The following is a 19,084-nucleotide window of genomic DNA, read 5'->3' as shown; positions in this document are numbered from 1 at the left end:
CTCCCGGGTGGGGGGGCGGGGAGGGGGGGGGAAGGCCACGCCCCCTGGGAGTCACCGGCGGCACGGCGGGAGGGGGCGGGGCTTCGGCGTGACGTCAGTAACCCTCGGTCGCCGCGCTTGGAGCCGCGGCGCCCCCTGGCGGCCGGTCGGGGTACTGCACCGCCCGCCCCGCATCACGCACCCGCTGATCGATGTGATTATTAGTGATCAATCACAGGATTGCGTTGATGATCGCACGCACGGCCTTGGAGGTCGTCATATCGTCAACACGCGCTTCCGGTTTCATGGCGTGCAAACAACACGTTTGTCTGAGCGCGAGATCCTTTATTAGCGGCGGCTGGGAGGCGGACCCGGTCCGGATCCGGATCCGGAGGCGGGCTCCGGTCCGGTCCAGTCCGGTCCGGTGGAGGTGAATGTGTGTGTGCGCGTGTGTGCGTGTGTGTGCGTGTGTGTGTGTGTGTGTGTGTGAGGGAGGGATATAGTGCGCAGTGTGTGACGTCGCCGCGGAAGGATACGCCGTGACGTTTGGGAGCGGAGGAGGAGACGGAGAGCCGCGGAGGAGGAAGCAGCTCCGCAGCATCAGCAGGACCTCCAGGACCAGCAAGACCACCAGGACCAGCAAGACCACCAGGACCAGCAGGACCAGCAGGACCAGCAGGACCACCACCATGGCCCCCATCGGACTGAAGGCGGTGGTCGGAGAGAGTAAGAACCTCCGCCCGAAGCCTTTGAGCAAGGCAGCGGGTGTTTTCCCGTTCATGTGTGTGTGTGTGTGTGTGTGTGTGTGTGTGTGTGTGTGTGTGTGTGTGTGTGTGTGTGTTCACCTGCAGCGGCCGCTGCGGCGGCGCGGCTGCGTCTCCGTCCGCCATCATCCCCCCTCCTTCCGGGTGGGGGGGCTCCCGGGCTCGCGCCCCGCGCTGCGCCAGCCGCGGCTATTTTTCCGCGAAAAATTCCGCGCCTCCGCGGCCGGAAGCCGCGGCCGCTCCGCTTCCGGCCGCGGAGGCGTGAATTGCAATTTAAGACCTAATAAAAAAGCTCCCATCCCATAATAATGGCGGATCGTTTCCAAGACGACCTCGGCCTTGGAAGATGCGGGGGGGGGGGGGGGTCCGCATAGACCACGCGCACGCGCACGCGAGAAGCTCACGTCCGTCCTCCGCGCGCCCTTCGCCGCCCGAACCGGGACCGCGAACCGGGCCGCATCCGGGGACCGGGGCGCTGTCCGCGGTGCTGACGGACGGTGTGTGTGTGTGTGTGTGTGTGTGTGTGTGTGTGTGTGTGTGTGTGTGTGTGTGTGTGTGTGTGCGTGCGTGCGTGCGTTCGGGGCTCGGATGGATTTCATGGCATGGTGGATCAGGCTCCTGCAGCACACATATACACACACACACACACACACACACACACACACACACACACACACACACACACACACACACAATGTGGCCTGGACCTGGACCTCCTCCTTCCAGAAGAACATGATGGATGAGAGGGTTCCTGAGAACAACCATCTGGACCACTGAATCATCCTGGAGCAGGAGGTGTGTGTGTGTGTGTGTGTGTGTGTGTGTGTGTGTGTGTGTGTGTGTGTGTGTGTATTATGGGGGGCAGACCTGCAGTCCCACCCTGTCCTGCATCCTGATAGCTGAGCTTCTCCTGTACGTTCCTCTTTCTCAAGAACCAAACCTTCCTCCTCCTTCTCTTCTTCTTCTTCTTCTTCTTCTTCTGGTCCTCCTGAAGGTCTGAAGCCTGTAAACACTCATGTTTGTGTCCCGGTCGCCGCGGGCAACACCTGCGCTCGTTTTGGCTCAGGATGTGATTGGCTGAGGCTGAAGGTGGCGGGACCATCATGGGTTCTTCTCTGCAGTGGCCAGGATGGAGTGTGTGTGTGTGTGTGTGTGTGTGTGTGTGTGTGTGTGTGTGTGTGTGTGTGTGTGTGTGTGTGTGTCGTGTAGCCAGGGCCGGAAGCAGGAATCTGATTGGCGGGGTTCAGTTCCAGGAGGCAGGTGGATCTGGATCCAAACTAGCACCAGACCAGCTAGTTAGCATGGTAGCTAGCGGAGAATGCTAGTTTGAGAGCGGTACCGCGGTGCATGGCGGCGGGGGCGGAGCCTCTACATGTCCTCAGGTCACCCAGCTTCTATCTTCAAGGTTCTTGGCTCAAAGAACCCGACTGGGCTGCCGTCACTCCTGATGCTAATGCTGCAGCTGCTAGCCTCATAGCGGCTTCTGCGGACGTGTCTCCAGCATTAAGTCGACCCCTGAGTCTCCTTGGACCAGGGCTCCTGAAGACATCATGGGAGAAGACGGGCGTCCTGAGCCTGATGGAGCCATGAAGAACCTGATGGAGAACGTTCTGGTTAGAAGGTTCTTAGCCAACCGCCTGTTTGGGCTCCTGCACGGAGGGTAGTCCTGGATTAGCTAACAGCTGGAAGACAGTGTTAGCTTGGATTAGCTAGCAGCTGGAGGACTCTGTTAACTTTGATTAGCTAGCAGCTGGAGGACTCTTTTAGCCTGGATTAACTAGCAGTTTGTGGACTCTGCTAGCCTGGATTAGCTAGCAGCTGGAGGACGATGATAACTTTGATTAGCTAGCAGCCGGAGGACTCTATTAGCCTGGATTAGCTAGCAGCTTCTGGATGCTGTTAGCCTGGATTAGCTAGCAGCTTGAAGATGCTGTTAGCCTGGATTAGCTAGCAGCTGGAAGATGCTGTTAGCCTGGATTAGCTAGCAGCTGGAAGACGCTGTTAGCCTGTATTAGCTGACAGGTCAGTTAAGTAGCAGGACTTAACCAGATCTGTTCTGTTTATGGTGATTTAAAGCAGGTTACGATTTCACCAGGGATTATCTAATCTGATCTCATCTAATCTGGTTTAATTTGAATTGAATAAATCTGATTTAATCCCAGGTCATTCAATCCATTCTGATTTTATACAATTTAATTGAGTGTAATTCAATACAACCTCATCCAAATCTGATGATCTAATCTAATGTCAATTATATAATCTGATGTAATCTGACCCAGTGTTCTGTGCACGGGGAGGAGGCGGAGCCTAAAGGAAAACGCCCTCGCTGAATGGGGACGGCGACTGATTGGCCGAGAGCTCCGCGGGGGCGTGGCCTCCGAGCGTGCATGAGGGACACATAAGGACACATGCACTTAGACACGCATACACACACACACATACACCCTTTTGTCTGACCGAGAGCAACACACACACACACACACACACACACACACATACACACACACACAGGCTTCAGAGTCTGACGCAGTGCCTGCAGCCTGAGGGCCTGTAAATCAACACACACACACACACACACACACAGTTGCCGTGGTTACCGAGCGTGAAGGGCTGGCTGAGGCAGGGCCTCCTCCTCCTCCCACTGCTTCATGAGCCATCTGACCCAGCCTGCAGACCTCCTGAAGACCTGCAGACCTCCTGAAGACCTGCAGACCTCCTGAAGACCTGCAGACCTCCTGAAGACCTGCAGACCTCCTGCAGACCTCCTGCTCCTGGTCATTGTCCAGGCTCTCTTCAGAACGGACGTGTCCTCCTGGACTCGGCGATCAGCTGCTCCATCGAGGATCCATCAGCCGCAGGAGGTCCCAGAAGTCGGGATCCTTCCCTCTCCTGGTTCAGGTCCAGATGGAGATACTCTTATCAGAAATCCAGCAGCTTCTCAGCTTCTCAACCCTTCAAGGTTCCTTCAAGGCTCCTCTGAAGAACCAGAAGTTCTCTACCTTCTGTGGAGATCAAGATGTTTTCCGTTTTCCATGAAGACCAAGAAGTTCTCCGATTCCTCTGAGGAACATTCATTTTTCAACGGACTCCGAAGCGATCCAGGGTCACCATGGCAACCTTCTGTCGTCATGGAGTTTCACACGAGGTCACGTGACCTGCATGTTCTCCCTCCCCCCTTCCACCGGCCATCATGGAGGCTCATGGAGAAGGTCCTGGTGACCTCCTCCTCCTCCCTGGGGCTTCACCTTCATCTGAGGAGATGCACCAAAGGACCTCCAGGCACGATCCCATCCATGTTAGATTACCAGATTACAGATTACCAGATTACAGATTACCAGATTACACAGCGGTGAATATGCCGGATTATTTCCCTTTGATGCTGCAGAGTGTGAGTGTGTGAGAAAGAGAGCAGTGTGTGTGAGTGTGTGTGTGAATGTGTGTGTGTGTGAGTGAGAAAGAGCACGTGTGTGTGTTGACTCAGCTGCTCCTGTTTGTTCAGCGGGTCACTTCCTGTCTGACAGGAAGTGACCCGCTGTTGCCGTGGCGATGTGTTTTCTGGTTCTCCTGCTCTGGCGATCGGCCGCCGAGGTCAGACGGAGGAGAACGTCAGGCTCTGGAGGTTCTCCTGGTTCTCATGTGCTCCTGGTTCTCTAGAACCTGCGGGAACACGTGGAGGTTCCTCAGCGTTCTTCTGCGGTTGTGCTTTCCGTGGAGAACCTTCCGGGTTCTCCGGCAGCAGGTCCCGCCTCCATCTTCAGCCAGGGGTTTGAGCTCTTTGTTTGGTGGAGAAGGTTCCTCGGAGGTCCGGCCGCAGAGCAGATGGTTCCTGCGGCCTGTTATCAGGAGAGGCGAGGCGGGCGAGGAAACCTGGAGGATTTCCTCTGGTCCTCATCCTGTGACCCGGAGCTTCACATACATTCTGAGGGGGAGACCTTCGCTTCTGCTCCGGGCCAGAAGGTCCCGCGGCAGAACGGGACCTCCGGAGGAGGAACCCGGCAGGCTCACGTGGTCCACGGGAGGTCAGGAGGGCTTCGCCTGGAGGACCAGACCGGGTTCTGCTCCCGGTGCAGACCTGGATCTCAGCCAGGAGGACATCAGAACATCCAGACCTCCTCCTTCTGACTTTGGGAGGAACACATTGATTGACACTTTGGACGAGGGGGCGGAGCCAATCACAGCTGTCACGGGGAGGGAGGCGGAGCTTAACACGGACTGTCAATCATCCGACCATCAGAGGCTGCAAGGAACCTGCTGACTGTCTGTGGAACGCGGGAGGACAAACAGGAGAACATGGAGGGGAACCGGGTGGAGAACGTGGAGAGGAACTGGCTGGAGAACTTGGATTAGAACCAGCAGGAGAAGATGAAGAGGAACCGGCTGGAGAACCAGGAGAAGAACCAAGACAGGAGAACATGGAGAAGAACTAGCAGGAGAACATGGAGAAGAACCAGCAGGAGAAGATGGAGTGGAACCAAGGCAGGAGAACTTGGAGAAGAACCTGCAGGAGAACATGGAGAAGAACTGGCAGTAGAACATGGAGAAGAACCAAGACAGGAGAACATGGAGAGGAACTGGCTGGAGAACTTGGAGAAGAACCGGCAGTAGAACATGGAGAGGAACTGGCAGGAGAACAAGGAGAAGAACCGGCAGGAGAACAGGGAGAAGAACCATGGCAGGAGAACATGGAGAAGAACCCAGGCAGGAGAACATGGAGAAGAACCAAGGCAGGAGAACATGGAGAAGAACCCAGGCAGGAGAACATGTCTGGCAGCAGTCAATCACTCCAAAGACCAGGTGATTGGCTGAAGGTCCAGGTCTGATCTCTGGCTGTCATCTGAACATAAGCCTTCATGAAAATCCCCTGTAATCTCTCCTAATCCAGCTGTGTGTGTGTGTGTGTGTGTGTGTGTGTGTGTGTGTGTGTGTGTGTGTCCATTATCCTCTTCCAGCTGGCAGATGCAGGAACCAGTGATCTGGCTGATTCTAACTGTGATTCGTTTGAACTGATTCGATCAGGGTGAATCAGTCGGGTTGATTCAATTGAACTGATTCGATCTGGTTGATTCGAATGGATTCAATTGAACTGATTCATTTGAAGTGATTCGATCTGGTTGATTCGAATGGATTCAATTGAACTGATTCATTGAAAGTGATTCGATCTGGTTGATTCGAATGGATTCGATTGAACTGATTCGATTGAACTGATTCAATCAGCTTGAATTGATTAGCTTGATTCAGTTGAGCTGATTCGTTCTGGTTTCATCAATCGGGTTGATTCGATAGGATTGATTCGTTCGATCGTTTCCAACGTGCTGCGCGGTCACTCACACACTCTCTGGTTCCTTTCAGAGATCATGAACGATGTGATCAAGAAGGTGAAGAAGAAGGGAGAGTGGAAGGTAACACACACACACACACGCACACACACACACAACACACACACATACACACACACACACACACACACACACTTCAGATGTCTGGATTTCATAGCAATGTGAACGTGTGTGTGTGTGTGTGTGTGTGTGTGTGTGTGTGTGTGTGTCCAGGCCCTGATCGTGGACCAGCTCAGCATGCGGATGTTGTCCTCCTGCTGCAAGATGACGGACATCATGACTGAGGGCATCACTAGTAAGACCTGCTCAACCCCCCCCCCAGGAGGACACGCCCTTTTCTAACCTTGTCCTTACTGTGTGTGTGTGTGTGTGTGTGTGTGTGTGTCTGTGTGTGTGTGTGTGTGAACTGCAGTCGTGGAGGACATCAACAAGCGGCGAGAGCCCCTCCCCAGCCTGGAGGCCATCTACCTGATCACGCCTACAGAGAAGGTGAGGGTGGAGGTGGAGCTGATGAAGATCCTGTGTGTGGTCCTCCCAGTCTGATGGAACCCCCTTAAGCCTCTCCATCAGAAGACACCTGAAGCTGCATTGTGGTTTTGTAGACCGAGATGAAGCATACAACTGGGTGCCGAGAGAGGAACTCTGGTACTGTATGAGGACGTCCGGAGTGGCAGAGAGTATATTAGACTGGTGCAGGACATGTATGCTCGCTGTGAGACTGTGGTGAGGTGTGCTATTGGTGTGACAGAGAAGTTCTAGGTGGAGGTGGGACTCCATCAGGGATCAGCTCTGAGCCCCTTCTTGTTTGCAGAGGTGATGGACAGGCTGACAGATGAGGTGAGACAGGAATCCCATGGAACATGATGTTTGCGGATGACGTTGTGATTTGTAGTGAGAGCAGACAACAGGTAGAGGAACATCTGGAGAGGTGGAGGTATGCTCTGGAAAGGAGAGGAATGAAGGTGAGTCACAGCAAGACAGAATATATGTGTGTGAATGAGAAGAACTCGGGTGGAACGGTGAGGCTACAGGGAGTGGAGATCAAGAAGCTGGAGGATTTAAGATACTTGGGGTCAACAGTCCAGAGCAATGGAGAGTGTGGAGAAGAGGTGAAGAGACGGGTCCAAGCAGGTTGGAATGGGTGGAGAAAAGTGTCAGGGGTACGAGGAGATAGAAGAACATCAGCCAGAAGGAAAGGAAAGGTGGAGGAGACACTGGTGAGATGGTCTACAACAAGGGTGGCCACACTTTTTCAAATGACCATGTGAAAATGATCTACCTCCACTAAAAATGCTGAATATATATTTATATTTTCATCTACTGAGTTTACTTGACACAATAATGTTTGTGGATGTTGCATAACTGCATGAACCCTTATGGAACCCTTATGGAACCCTTGTGGAACCCTTGTGGAACCCTTGTGGAACCCTTGTGGAACACTACAACAGAGAACTGTTTTGGTAAATACCTTCTTCTGATGACTTGAATGGAGTCAGCAGCATAGTTGAAGTTAGCTGGGAGAAAAATGACTGCTGTCCTTACAGCTGGGATTTGAGTTCCTTCACCTTTCTCCTTCTTGGGTCACTTTTTATGAACAATCTGAAAACACATTTCGCTTTTCCGGTATAGCGACGGCAGACCGGCAGGTGAGGCAACACACTTTGAAAATGACATTGTAAAAACATAGTCCACCTCCCATTCTGTATGGAAGTCATACGTTTTTGTCTTTTTACTCGGTCCGGCTCCCCAACTCGTTTCTATACCCATAAGTTTAGAAGAGATAAATTGGAGGCTAACTCGTTAGCTTGCTAGAGCGCGCCGCTATGTGTCCAAGCGCAGTGACGCCGGTGTCAGAAAAGGTCAGATCGGACGGAGCGACTGTCAGTCAAGTGATTCATTTCATAGTGAAGACGAGAGGCTGACGTCACACACTACCTTCGCAGTGGACCGGTGGATCGCGATGGATGTATTGGGCACCTGATCTACAGGAGGCAGAGCTGGAAGTCCCAGAGATGAAGATGCTGAGGTTCTCTTTGGGAGCGACCAGGAAGGAGTTCTGGACCTAGAGTGAGATGGTCGGGTCATGGACAGAAGAGGGAGAGACGATCCATTGGTTGACGGATGCTGGAATTGGAGCCGCCGGCAGGAGGTTTATGGATGGTGTGAAGGAGGACATGAAATTAGTTGGTGTGAGAGAAGAAGATCCAGAGAATAGGGTCTGGTGGAGGAGGTGGATTCACTGTGGAGACCCTGAAGGGAAAAACCCAAAGGGACAGAAGAAGAAGTTGGTTGACACTCATGACCACATGAAGCCATGTGAGTTCCAATCATCTCGCAGTGGATTTGGAGCCTCCAGAGTTGTGTAGTTAATGGAGAACTACTGAAGTCAGCCATGGGTTGCGAACATCTTCCCTCTCATGAAGGGTGGAGAAGCATCCAATGGGCCGTTTGTGAACATCCTCTGACCTTCTGCTGATCCACGAGACGTTATTCCTGTGTAATAAGGTCTTATTAGTGGTTATAACATCGTCCTGTCGTCCCCCTGCAGTCGGTCCACACCCTGATCGGAGACTTCAAGGACCCTCACTCGGCCAAGTACAAGGCCGCCCACGTCTTCTTCACCGACTGTGAGTGTCTGGCTCCGCCCCCTCCAAGCTAAGCTCCGCCCCTTTCTCCGGGGCGTCCAACCCGTGACGTCTCTCCTTCCATCCGGCCCACATCCATACCGCCGAGCCGCTCACCTCTGTGTGTGTGTGTGTGTGTGTGTGTGTGTGTGTGTGTGTGTGTGTGTCCTCCAGCGTGTCCTGACCCTCTGTTCAACGAGGTCGTGAAGAGCAGAGCTTCCAAAACCGTCAAGACTCTGACGGAGATCAACATCGCCTTCCTGCCCTACGAGTCTCAGGTAACACACACACACACACACACACACACACACACACACACACACACACACTCTGAGTGTGTTTTGCTGCTCAGGTGGTGATGCGTTCACTGACCCCCGTTTGTTTTTTAAATGGGTCATCCCCCCCCCCCCCCCCCGGCCCACAATGGTTTGCTCCTGCTGTCGGCCATCATTAGTTCGGCCTCGGTGACTTCCTGCCGCCTCATTAACCTCCCAGTAAGCTGTGCAGCCATTGGACAAGGTGGAAAACACACGGCCAATCAGAGAGCAGGGGCTTACAGGGACCCTTCTGTGGTGGGGGGGGGAGGAGGAGAAGATCGGAGGAAAGGTGGAAAGGAGGGGTAGAAATGGAGAGGATGGAGGTGTGGTAAGTAGAAGAGAAGATTAAAAGGGTGAGGAGGAGATGTGAGGAGGATGAAGGTAGAGGAGCAAAGATCTGGGTCAGGTGGCGGCAGACCTTCTGGTGTGTCCTCCAGCCCCGAGTGAGGCCGGTTCTCCTGTGGTGTCTCCTCAGGTCTACTCCCTGGACAACCCCGACGCCTTCCACAGCTTCTACAGCCCCCACAAGACCCAGCTGAAGAACCCGGTGATGGAGCGGCTGGCGGAGCAGCTGGCCACGCTCTGCGCCACGCTGAAGGAGTACCCGGCCGTCAGATACCGAGGGTGAGGAGCAGCGGGTTGGAGGTCTCCAGGGGAGCTGGGAGGAAGCCAGGACGCAGGGATAGTCCTGAAGGTCTGAACCTGCCAGGAGGACATCTCTCACTGAGAGGGATGACTCCAGAGTGACGGTTCTCCTTGCCTGGTCCCACTGCTTTGGTTCCAGAACTTTCTGAGACGGGAGGTTGAGTAGCTGAGGTGTTTGGAGGAGGTCCCTGGTTTCAAGCATGGAAACCTGGACCGGGAAGTCCGACCTGGATCACGTGATCCCTCGCTACTTCCTGTTCTGATTGTCTTTGAGTCCTTCAGCCGTCCAGCTGAAGTTTGGACCTTCTGGGACTATAGTCTACATCCTGGCATTTCTAGCGGGGTGGACCGGGCTTTGTTCCTTCAACGTTCCTTCTCTGTCCTTCTGCCCCTCAGGGAGTACAAGGACAACGCCACCCTGGCCCAGCTGGTCCAGGACAAGCTGGACGCTTACAAGGCCGACGACCCGACCATGGGGGAGGTGAGCTTCTTCCAGAAATGGCATCATTGTTTGTCAAGCTTGGAGAACTGATGGAAGACCTTGTTGGTTTCCAGGGTCCGGACAAGGCCCGCTCCCAGCTGATCATCCTGGACCGGGCCTTCGACCCCGTCTCCCCCGTCCTGCACGAGCTCACCTTCCAGGCCATGGGCTACGACCTGCTGCCCATCGAGAACGACGTCTACAAGTACGAACTCTGTCAGCAGGTCCACTGGTCCCGCTAGAACAAAACTCCTGTGGGCACAGGACACAGTCAGAACATTGGAGAACCTTGACAGAAAGGTCCAGTCAGAGTCAGATATTTGTCAGGTGAAGGTGTACTTGTGGTCCTGTTGGATCAGGATGTTCCTCCAGGAGTTCACGGTGACGCCTCAGGCACTTGTTCCTCATGAGGTCCTGGGCTGTAATTGGTCGAGCAGATGGGCGGGTTGGTCTGGTTGCCGGGCAACGTGAAACCGGGTAGACTAACCCTCCCCCTCCGCCAGGTACGACACCAGCGGCATCGGAGACTCCCGCGAGAAGGAGGTCCTTCTTCACGAGGACGACGACCTGTGGGTGAGCCTGAGACACAAACACATCGCAGAGGTTTCCCAGTGAGTCTTCTTCATCCTCCTCCTCCTCCTCCTCCTGCTGCTTCTTCTCACACCTTCTCCTCGCTCAGCCTCCTCCCTGCTCTCTGTCCTCAGGGAGGTGACGCGCCAGCTGAAGGAGTTTTCCTCCAGCAAGAGGATGAACACCGGAGAGAAGGTACCCAGGCGCCCCCTGGAGGACAATCGCTGTGCTTGTATCTTCTTGCTCCTGCAGGGCAAGTGATGGAGGCTCACTGGAGGAACACCGGTCTATCATGGGACGGAAGGCGTTCTGGTTCGGTGGTCGGTTTGAGGTGCTGCTGGTCTGACCATCATGGATCGGCAAGAGATAAATGAGCGGAGATGTTCCTCCTCCACGATTCTTTCCCTGATTGGACCAAATCACAGCACATTCATCAGATGTTTCTTCACGGAGAACCTGAGTCACGTTCACACTGGGTCACTGGGCGTTCCCTGTGTTTCCTCAGACCACCATGAGGGACCTGTCCCAGATGTTGAAGAAGATGCCCCAGTACCAGAAGGAGCTCAGCAAGGTGTGTGTGTGTGTGTGTGTGTGTGTGTGTGTGTGTGTGTGTGTGTGTGTGTGTGCTCCACTGACCCTGTCTCCTGTCTTCTCCAGTACTCCACCCACCTCCAGCTCGCCGAGGACTGCATGAAGCACTACCAGGGGACGGTGGACAAGCTCTGCCGTGTAGAACAGGTGAGGAGCAAAGAACCTCTGAGGGAGCAGATGGTGGAGAAGGACAATGTCCGAGACCTGGCGTAGCTGAATACTGCAAAGTTGTAGTATTCATCAGTACAAGTACTTGGTCCTGAAGAGTTCTGCCCCTGCAGGACCTGGCCATGGGAACCGACGCTGAGGGTGAGAAGATCAAGGATCCTATGAGGGCCATCGTGCCCATCCTGCTGGACGCCAACGTCAGCACGTATGACAAGATCCGCATCATCCTGCTCTACATCTTCCTCAAGAACGGTGAGTGGGGCGCGAGGATGGGGGGGTACCTCCTGCGTTCTCCATCTGCCCCTCTGGACGTCCATCTGGTATTTGGTTCTCCTGACTGGAGGTCCTTCTTGCTCATCAAGAGAACCCTAGAACTGGAATTACAGCTAGAACATCCGTTTAGAACCCCAACATTTGGGCTCCAAGACTCCTAGGAGCTAACTTGTGGTCATTTTGTCCAAGAAAGGAGATGATGTCATACGTGGTAATTGTGTGTGTGTGTGTGTGTGTGTGAGATCAGGCATCACAGAGGAGAACCTGAACAAGCTGATCCAGCACGCCCAGATCCCGCCAGAAGACAGCGAGATCATCACAAACATGGCTCACCTGGGCGTCCCCATCGTCACAGATGTAAAGGCCCCGCCCCTTTCCCCTGAGGCTAGTGCTAAGCTAACACCATGCAAGCTGGGTTTTGGCCTCACCGACTGTTTGTGTGTCCCTTCAGTCCACCCTGCGCCGGGGCAAGAAGGTGGACAGGAAAGAGCGAGTAAGCGAGCAGACCTACCAGTTGTCCCGCTGGACGCCCTTGGTCAAGGACATCATGGAGGCAAGTGACCTCCGCGTCTACCCCAGATCATGGTTCCTCTGACAGGGGAGGGGGTTCTAGGACCACAGATGTTCCCCGAGAACCTCCTTGGCTGAGGAGCAGTACTTCCTAAATTTTTGGGCATTTTCTGGGGTGGGACTTGTATCCCCGATAAGTGGACAACCTGGAGCCAAAATAAGAAACATCCCTATGATATTCGTTTGTTTGGACCTTCAATCGCCTCTGGAACCCTGGAGAACGTGGAACCAAAGTTCCCCCCCGGAATGCTAAGTCCTGTGTGCGCCATTAGCAGCTATTTTTAGAACCTTATTTGTGCAAAGCCCTCTTTCAAGAGCACCTCCATCATGGAGACCCACGGTTGCTAGGAAACCAGACCAGGCTGCGAGGCCCTGTGTGTGTGTGTGTGTGTGTGTGTGTGTGTGTGTGTGTGTGTGTGTGTGTGTGTGTGTGTGTGTGTATGTGTTGACAAAGCTTTGCTCCCCCCCCCGCAGGATGCTATCGATGATAAGCTGGACACCAAACACTACCCCTACATCTCCACCCGCTCCTCCGCCTCCTTCAGTACCACTGCAGTCAGGTACACACACACACACACACACACACACACACACACACACACACACACACACACACACACACACACAAACTCTGAGCAGCCACATTTAGTGCCACTCCTTGATGGAGTGCAGTGGTGGATCAGAACTTCTGGAGATCTTCACTTGTATGCCTTTTTGTAAGGATTAAACACTAACAGAAGGTCACATGACCTGCGCCGAGTCTTCTCCAGCAGGTGGCAGCAGAAGAAGGTGGCGGGTGTCTGGAACATGAGGAGGACCAGGTCTCCTCATGTTCCAGGAGGTTTGTAGTAACTTCTCCCCTGTTGCCCCGGCAGTGCTCGCTACGGCCACTGGCACAAGAACAAAACCCCCGGGGAGTACCGCACCGGGCCCAGGGTCATGGTCTTCGTCATCGGAGGAGTGTCCTTCAGCGAGATGCGCTGCGCCTATGAGGTCACTCAGGCCAATGGGAAGTGGGAGGCCATCATTGGTGAGTAGCACCACAGGGGGGCGCCGCTGAGCCACGGCCGCTCAGAGGAGCCCCGCCTCCGGGGGGCAGAACCCGTGACCTCTGCGCGCCCCCATGGAGGTCCTTTAGTTAAATCTGGAGATCCAGGTGGAGCCTGGAGCTCAGGTAGACGTAGGGATGGAGGGGAGCCACGGTGGAGAACCCGCAAGAACCTTCCTCAAGAGCCCCATCCTCCCTTAGCTTCATCTAACTAGGTCTTCAAAACGAGAAGGGGCCAAGCGGAGCGGGGTGGGGGGTTCCAGGACCAGAGCCAGGATCTGGGGGTTTCTCCGGAGCGACCAGATCCTGGCTCCGCAGGATCCTCCAGATCTTGGACCGGATCCTGGTCCTCGGGACGGCTCCTGAATAGGAACCCGGCTCCGCTGCGATGTCCATCAAAGTCCCTTCCAGTCCAAGTTGAACCCAGGTTGAGTGCAGGACCATCTGCCCCCAAACCCGACCCCCCCAAACCCGACCCCCCAAAACCCGACCCCCCAAACCCGACCCGGCGGCCCCTGTGTGCCCCCCCCCCCCCCCCCCCCCCCACCGGTTCCTCCTCCTCCTGGAGCTTGGCTGTTTCTGCTCTGCTTCTGCTCTTCTTTAAAAACTCTTGTCTTTAACTTGCAGCCCGCCGTGTCTTCTCTGTGTCCTTTGTGTGTGTGTGTGTGTGTGTGTGTGTGTGTGTGTGTGTGTGTGTGTGTGTGTGTGTGTGTGTGTGTGTGTGACAAGCTGTGTTTGTGTTGAACCCCGTCTGGTTGTTCCTGGAGAGAATGGGAAAGGGGACGAGTGGTGAAGCCGCCTCTGTTCCTCCACAGGTTCCACCCACATGCTCACCCCCACCAAATTCTTATCGGACCTGCAGCACCCCGACTTCCGAGAGTCGACTAGGGTGTCCTTTGAGGACGCAGACCCCTCAGACGAGTGAGGCACAGACACATTGGGAGGGAGGGAGAGACAAATCACTGAAAAAGTAAAGGCAGCCGCCCAGAGAAGCCCTTTCTGAACCTTCACAGCACAAGGGCTTCCTCCTCGTTTCTTCTCCACTCAGTGCTGTTCTATGTTCTCCACCTCCTCTTCTTCCTCCTCCTCCTCCTCTTCAGGGATGGACGCCTCGTTCCAAGCATGAGCCGCTCCGATGGAGCCTTCGAGACCTCCGGTCTCCGGTGCTTCTGGAAGGTCCAGAACCCCAGGAGTTGGTCAGAATCTGAGCCCGATTAATTGCGGGATGAAATCAGATGATCTGCCCACGAACCAGATTAGTCCAGACCAAACTTCTGGAAAGACCTAAAAAGTCCGAGGTCACCTTGAAGGCTTCTCCTCCCGGAAGTCGGGGCTCCCGCACCCCGACTCGGCCCGACCGCTCTCCGGCGCCCTCTGGCGGAAGCCAAAGCGAATGAGGTCGGCCATGTTTGTAGTTCCACGCGGATTTGTAGTTCCAACGAGCGGCTCGTTGGCAGGAGCGGCCGTGTCTTGAGGAGGTGCGTCTCCATCCCTGCCTCCTCCCATCATCTCAGCCGGGTGGATTAAATTTGCGCCCGCTCGCCCTCAGATACCACAGATTTAATCTACCCTGTCCGTCGCTGCCGGCCGTCCCGTCTGGTTCTTCTCCAGCTGCAGTGACAATCACTTTGATTTGCTGCTGGTTTCTTGCAGGACCAGGTTCTTGAAATGATGGATTTCAAAGAATTCCTTCCCATTTTGTTGGTTTTTCGCTTTTCTCGCTTATGTTACTTTGCCGCCTCCACCCCCCCCAAACACACCACGACCCCCCCACCCTCTGCACCCCTGGGTATGTCTGCTCGCTCAGCTGCCGCACCTTCACACCGCTCACGGCTGCTCTGCAGAGGGAGCGGGACGCTCGCATTAAGGGCTATAGTTGTGTAATAACAGTGTAATAAGAGTGTAATAACAGTGTAATAACAGTGTAGTGCTATATAGTAACCGTGTAATGAGTCTAGTAACAGTGTAGTACAGTGTAGTAACAGGAGGATGACTAGCGGGATGACTTTGGAAGCGTCGGGATCCTTTAGTCGTTCCAAAGTTGTCCCAGTACCCGCCCTCCACGCCGCCGCCGCCCCTCTGCTGAAGCAGTCTGGGAACGTAGCAAACGTGCCGCCCGAAGCCGACTCTGAACGTCCGTCACTAACGCCGCCGTCCTGATCGCCAAAACCATCAGGATGCATTTCAGACTCATCGGTCGCCGGACGCTCGAGCGGATAGGAAGGAGGTGCGTTTGAACAGTCACCATCGGTGGTCCACCTTCGCCGCGGTGCAAAGTCTCGGGTCGGGAAACGGATGAAGATATCGGCGGTTCATGTTTGCTAATGTCAGACAGAGCATGAGTCGGCTTCACGTCGAGCTCGTTCCACAAGGGTAAGCCTAGGGAGCCTCTCGGAGCGATCTCCAGATGCTCTCCACAATTCCGGTACCTTCTATCTTCATTTGTCAAAAAATAAATGTCTTAAAAAGGGAAGTTCGAGGCAAAGAAGCTCCAAACAATTTGTAGAAGTTGTAACTTCACTTCACTGCGTAGCATCTGTGCTAAAGGCGTTGGTTTTGGTTCGCGCTCAGGTTTGCCCCGAGCCCCTCAGAGGAAGGGCAGTTGAAAAGGCGTCGGAGCTCCGGTCCCACGTCGACCCCCCACCCCCACCCAGACCTCCACCTGGGCCGCCACCTTCTACACCTCCTGTTTGAAGGTGTCGAGCCGCAGGGGCAGAAAGGTAGCCTCAAGTAGCCTCAGGTAGCCTCAGGTAGCCTCAGGTAGCCTCAGGTAGCCTGGCAGCAGAACCGGAGTTGCCACTCTGTTAAAGGCGGGAGGGGGCAAATCGAACGATAGCCCAGGGACCCGCCGATGGTCGCTTCACTCCAGCGGAGAACCTTTCACGTTCTGTTGTGTCTGAAATGTGTCTTCAGCCTCCATGACAGCTCATGCCGTCACCCGGGCTCCTGAGTCTCCCCCATCCCATCAGCGATGGATGGTTCCATCCCAGATCCACCTCTGTCCTGTGCCGTGGTCGTTTTAGCCGTTTGCATGCTCCTCCTCCTCTTCCTCCTCCTCCTCCTCCGTTAAAGGTCGGCTTCTATGGCGGCCGGTGGTTCCGACCTCTCGCGGCGTCTCCATGACGTGCAGCTGCTTGTCGTCGGCCGGACCATCGCCGGGTCACGCCGCTCACCAGGTCCTGCTCTCGCAGATCAGGGTTCCGAGCCTCAATGGTTCTCCTCGACAAGAACCTCAGAGAGCGCCGTCTCAGAATGAGCATTACTTTGACCGGACAAACCCGACGTCCTCGATTATACCTGTTCAGGAAGTTCACCCCGAAGGGTAGGGCAGGAAGTTGTATGCTTGTCAGAACTCCAGACGGGAAGTCTCTTTTTTAACAACCTGAAAGAAACCGTTTGTCTGGAAGCGAGTTCGATCCTCGCGAGGCACCGATCCGCGGTAAAATGGAGTCGGGCTGGCGTTGCCGTGGTAACAAAGCCCATCCAGCCTCCGGGGCCCGAAGCCGCTTCTCGGGTTCTCCGGCTGTTTCCGCCGTCGCCGATTCGAGATGATGAAGAAGCAACTCCGGGCCTCGGAGGCTCGGGGAACGGTACCCTTCGTTCACCAAAAGTCCACGTTCAGTGTTTCCCTCTGACATGAAGATCCCGGACCCGCAGAGCTGCAGGAACGGCCCCGAGCCTCCAAAGAACCAGTGGCACCATCCAGATCCAACTTCACCTCCACAGCATTTAACCCTTTAACCGCCCTCTCACCTGCACCCCCTCCGCTAACCAGCTCACGACCTTTAGCCTGCTCACGTCGGTGCGACCGTCCCCCGAGCCACAGCCCAGAACTGAAAGTCGCCATCCAGTACGTGCACATCTAACATGCTCCTTCGTGTGTGTGTGTGTGTGTGTGTGTGTGTGTGCGTGTGTGTGTGTGTGTGTGTGTGTGTGTGTTTCTGCCTCAGGATCCACCCACATCTTCACCCCCACCAGCCTGCTGGAGCAGCTCAAGGCCATGAACAAACCAGACGAGGAGGTGGCAAGTTAAAATCCTCCAATGGCATCTCTCTCCTTTGACCCCGCCCCCTATGATCTGACCTCCGACCCCCCCGACCAAAATCCTACATTTATTGTGTATGCATCTTGCTTGATTAAAAAAAAAAGACATCTTAGATGATGAAATATATATATATATGTTATATCAAAGACGTTGTTCCAAGTATTCCCATGTTTTTCCGATGGATGCAACCAGAGTGGAGCTCAGATACCAGAGTGCTCCTCCAACCCGGAGTACTACTGTGTACTACCATGTACTACTGTGTACTACCATGTACTACTGTGTGCTATGAAACCTGCTAGAACGTGTAAGAGGTAGACACTTTCTCTCGTTTGTTCCTTTGGGTTCCCCTGGTGTTAGTGTCAGTCCTGGAGAACCTGGGTGGAGGTTGTGGAGGCCGGCGGTGAAACCTGGTGACCCCCCCCCCCCCCCCCCCCCCCGCCCCCCCCCCGGCTGTTTGGTGTGTTCATACTCGGTCGCATGCTTGGACTCTATTAGCCGTGTTTGTATTCTGTGCGGATGTTCCGGGGTCGAAGCCGTTAGCCTTTAGCCGTTAGCCGCTCATGTGTCGGAAACATCCACAGCACCCGCCGTTGACTCATCGACTTCTCAGCTGCTCGAGCACCTGCCCGTTTATTAGCTAGATCTATGCAAACCGACTAAACCGAGGTGTTTGGCTGAGATGTCTGATGACGAGCGCGGAGCTAGCGCCGCGCCGAACCGCTCGCGACGCCTGCAGATGGTCTCCTATGATGGAAATCTGTCAGCTGAGAAAAGTCACGACCCAAGTGTCTGTGGGTGTTTTGCGCATTTCTAGGGCGAGTTAGCCCGGCTAGCATACCGCTAGTCCCCGGAGCCGTCCTTCGTGGAAGTCCTCATCCAGCGGGGGTTTGGTTCTGAAAACGAGCCTCCGGGGTGTGTCTTGAAACACCTTGATTCCAAGCAAACCTAAGCCGCCCCCCAAAAAAACCCCCAAAGAAACGTACCCGTCTCCGGAGAACCTTCGGGGTTCTCGGTTGCTCGCCCATGTGGACCCGCAGACGGCGGTCCTTCAGTATTTGCGTCCCGCGGGATGAGGCCTCCGTTCTGTCTCCTGCACCCGGTGCTCGTCGTGAACCCGCCTTCTGTTGCTGTTTAGCGTCTCACTGTTGACTGACGATACTCTAATTGTGAACTTGTGATTTTCCTTTGGACAAAAAAAAACAAAAAATAAAAAAAAAACAAAACAAACGCAAACCGATGCGAAGCCGCTGTACTTGTGACGTTGTAGCTGTAGATGTTAGTGTTCCTGAGAAAAACCACGGTCTGTTCTTCCCCTTTCGTGCGACGTGAACCCCCATCCCCCCCCCCGGCGAATGGCTTTGCTAAAGAACCCCAAAAGTTGGTTTGACCTGTTTCTTTCCCCTTCTTCCTTCCGAAGCAGCGAAGCCTTGCACTCTCCTGCCTTCTCTGTGATGCTAACGCTTGACTTTGTGTTTTCTCTTTTCTTACCGGCCGCCCAAGAGGCCCCCTGCCGGCGGGCCGGCCGGTTCCGGTCCGACCCGCCGGTCAGAGGACAAAAGGCCGTTTCTGTCGAACTTCTCGGGTTGTATGTTTGCGAGTGTTGAAGCACAAAGAAAACTTTCATGTGTAGCTGATCTGTACTAAGGCTGTCCAATAAACTGGCTTCCACCACC

The 19,084-nt window shown here is 54.7% G+C and overlaps 1 protein-coding gene across 2 annotated transcripts; it reads left to right on the top strand.

Annotated features, from left to right (window-relative positions):
- Positions 1-10: 10 nt before the first annotated feature.
- stxbp1a (syntaxin binding protein 1a) lies at positions 11-19,084 on the top strand. Of its 2 annotated transcripts, XM_086170342.1 has the most exons (20): positions 19-705; positions 6,093-6,142; positions 6,293-6,374; positions 6,492-6,568; positions 8,628-8,706; positions 8,878-8,981; positions 9,496-9,644; positions 10,062-10,146; positions 10,221-10,351; positions 10,650-10,757; positions 10,851-10,911; positions 11,222-11,287; positions 11,374-11,454; positions 11,589-11,727; positions 11,996-12,105; positions 12,200-12,301; positions 12,793-12,878; positions 13,194-13,348; positions 14,182-14,336; positions 17,317-19,084. In XM_086170342.1, the coding sequence occupies exons 1-19, from the start codon at positions 669-671 to the stop codon at positions 14,289-14,291; spliced, it is 1,812 nt and encodes a 603-aa protein (XP_086026468.1). In that variant the 5' UTR covers positions 19-668; the 3' UTR covers positions 14,292-14,336; positions 17,317-19,084. The 2 variants fall into 2 exon arrangements, with proteins under 2 accessions (XP_086026469.1, XP_086026468.1); XM_086170343.1 differs by lacking the exon at positions 14,182-14,336 and having other exon boundaries at positions 11-705.

This window comes from Fistularia commersonii, chromosome 23 (assembly GCF_037954325.1).
Source record: "Fistularia commersonii isolate RoL2024-O1a breed Wild chromosome 23, RoL_Fcom_v1.0, whole genome shotgun sequence".
Taxonomy (NCBI): domain Eukaryota; kingdom Metazoa; phylum Chordata; class Actinopteri; order Syngnathiformes; family Fistulariidae; genus Fistularia; species Fistularia commersonii.
Note: the sequence above shows the minus strand (reverse complement) of the source record. Positions and strands in the feature narration are given on the sequence as shown.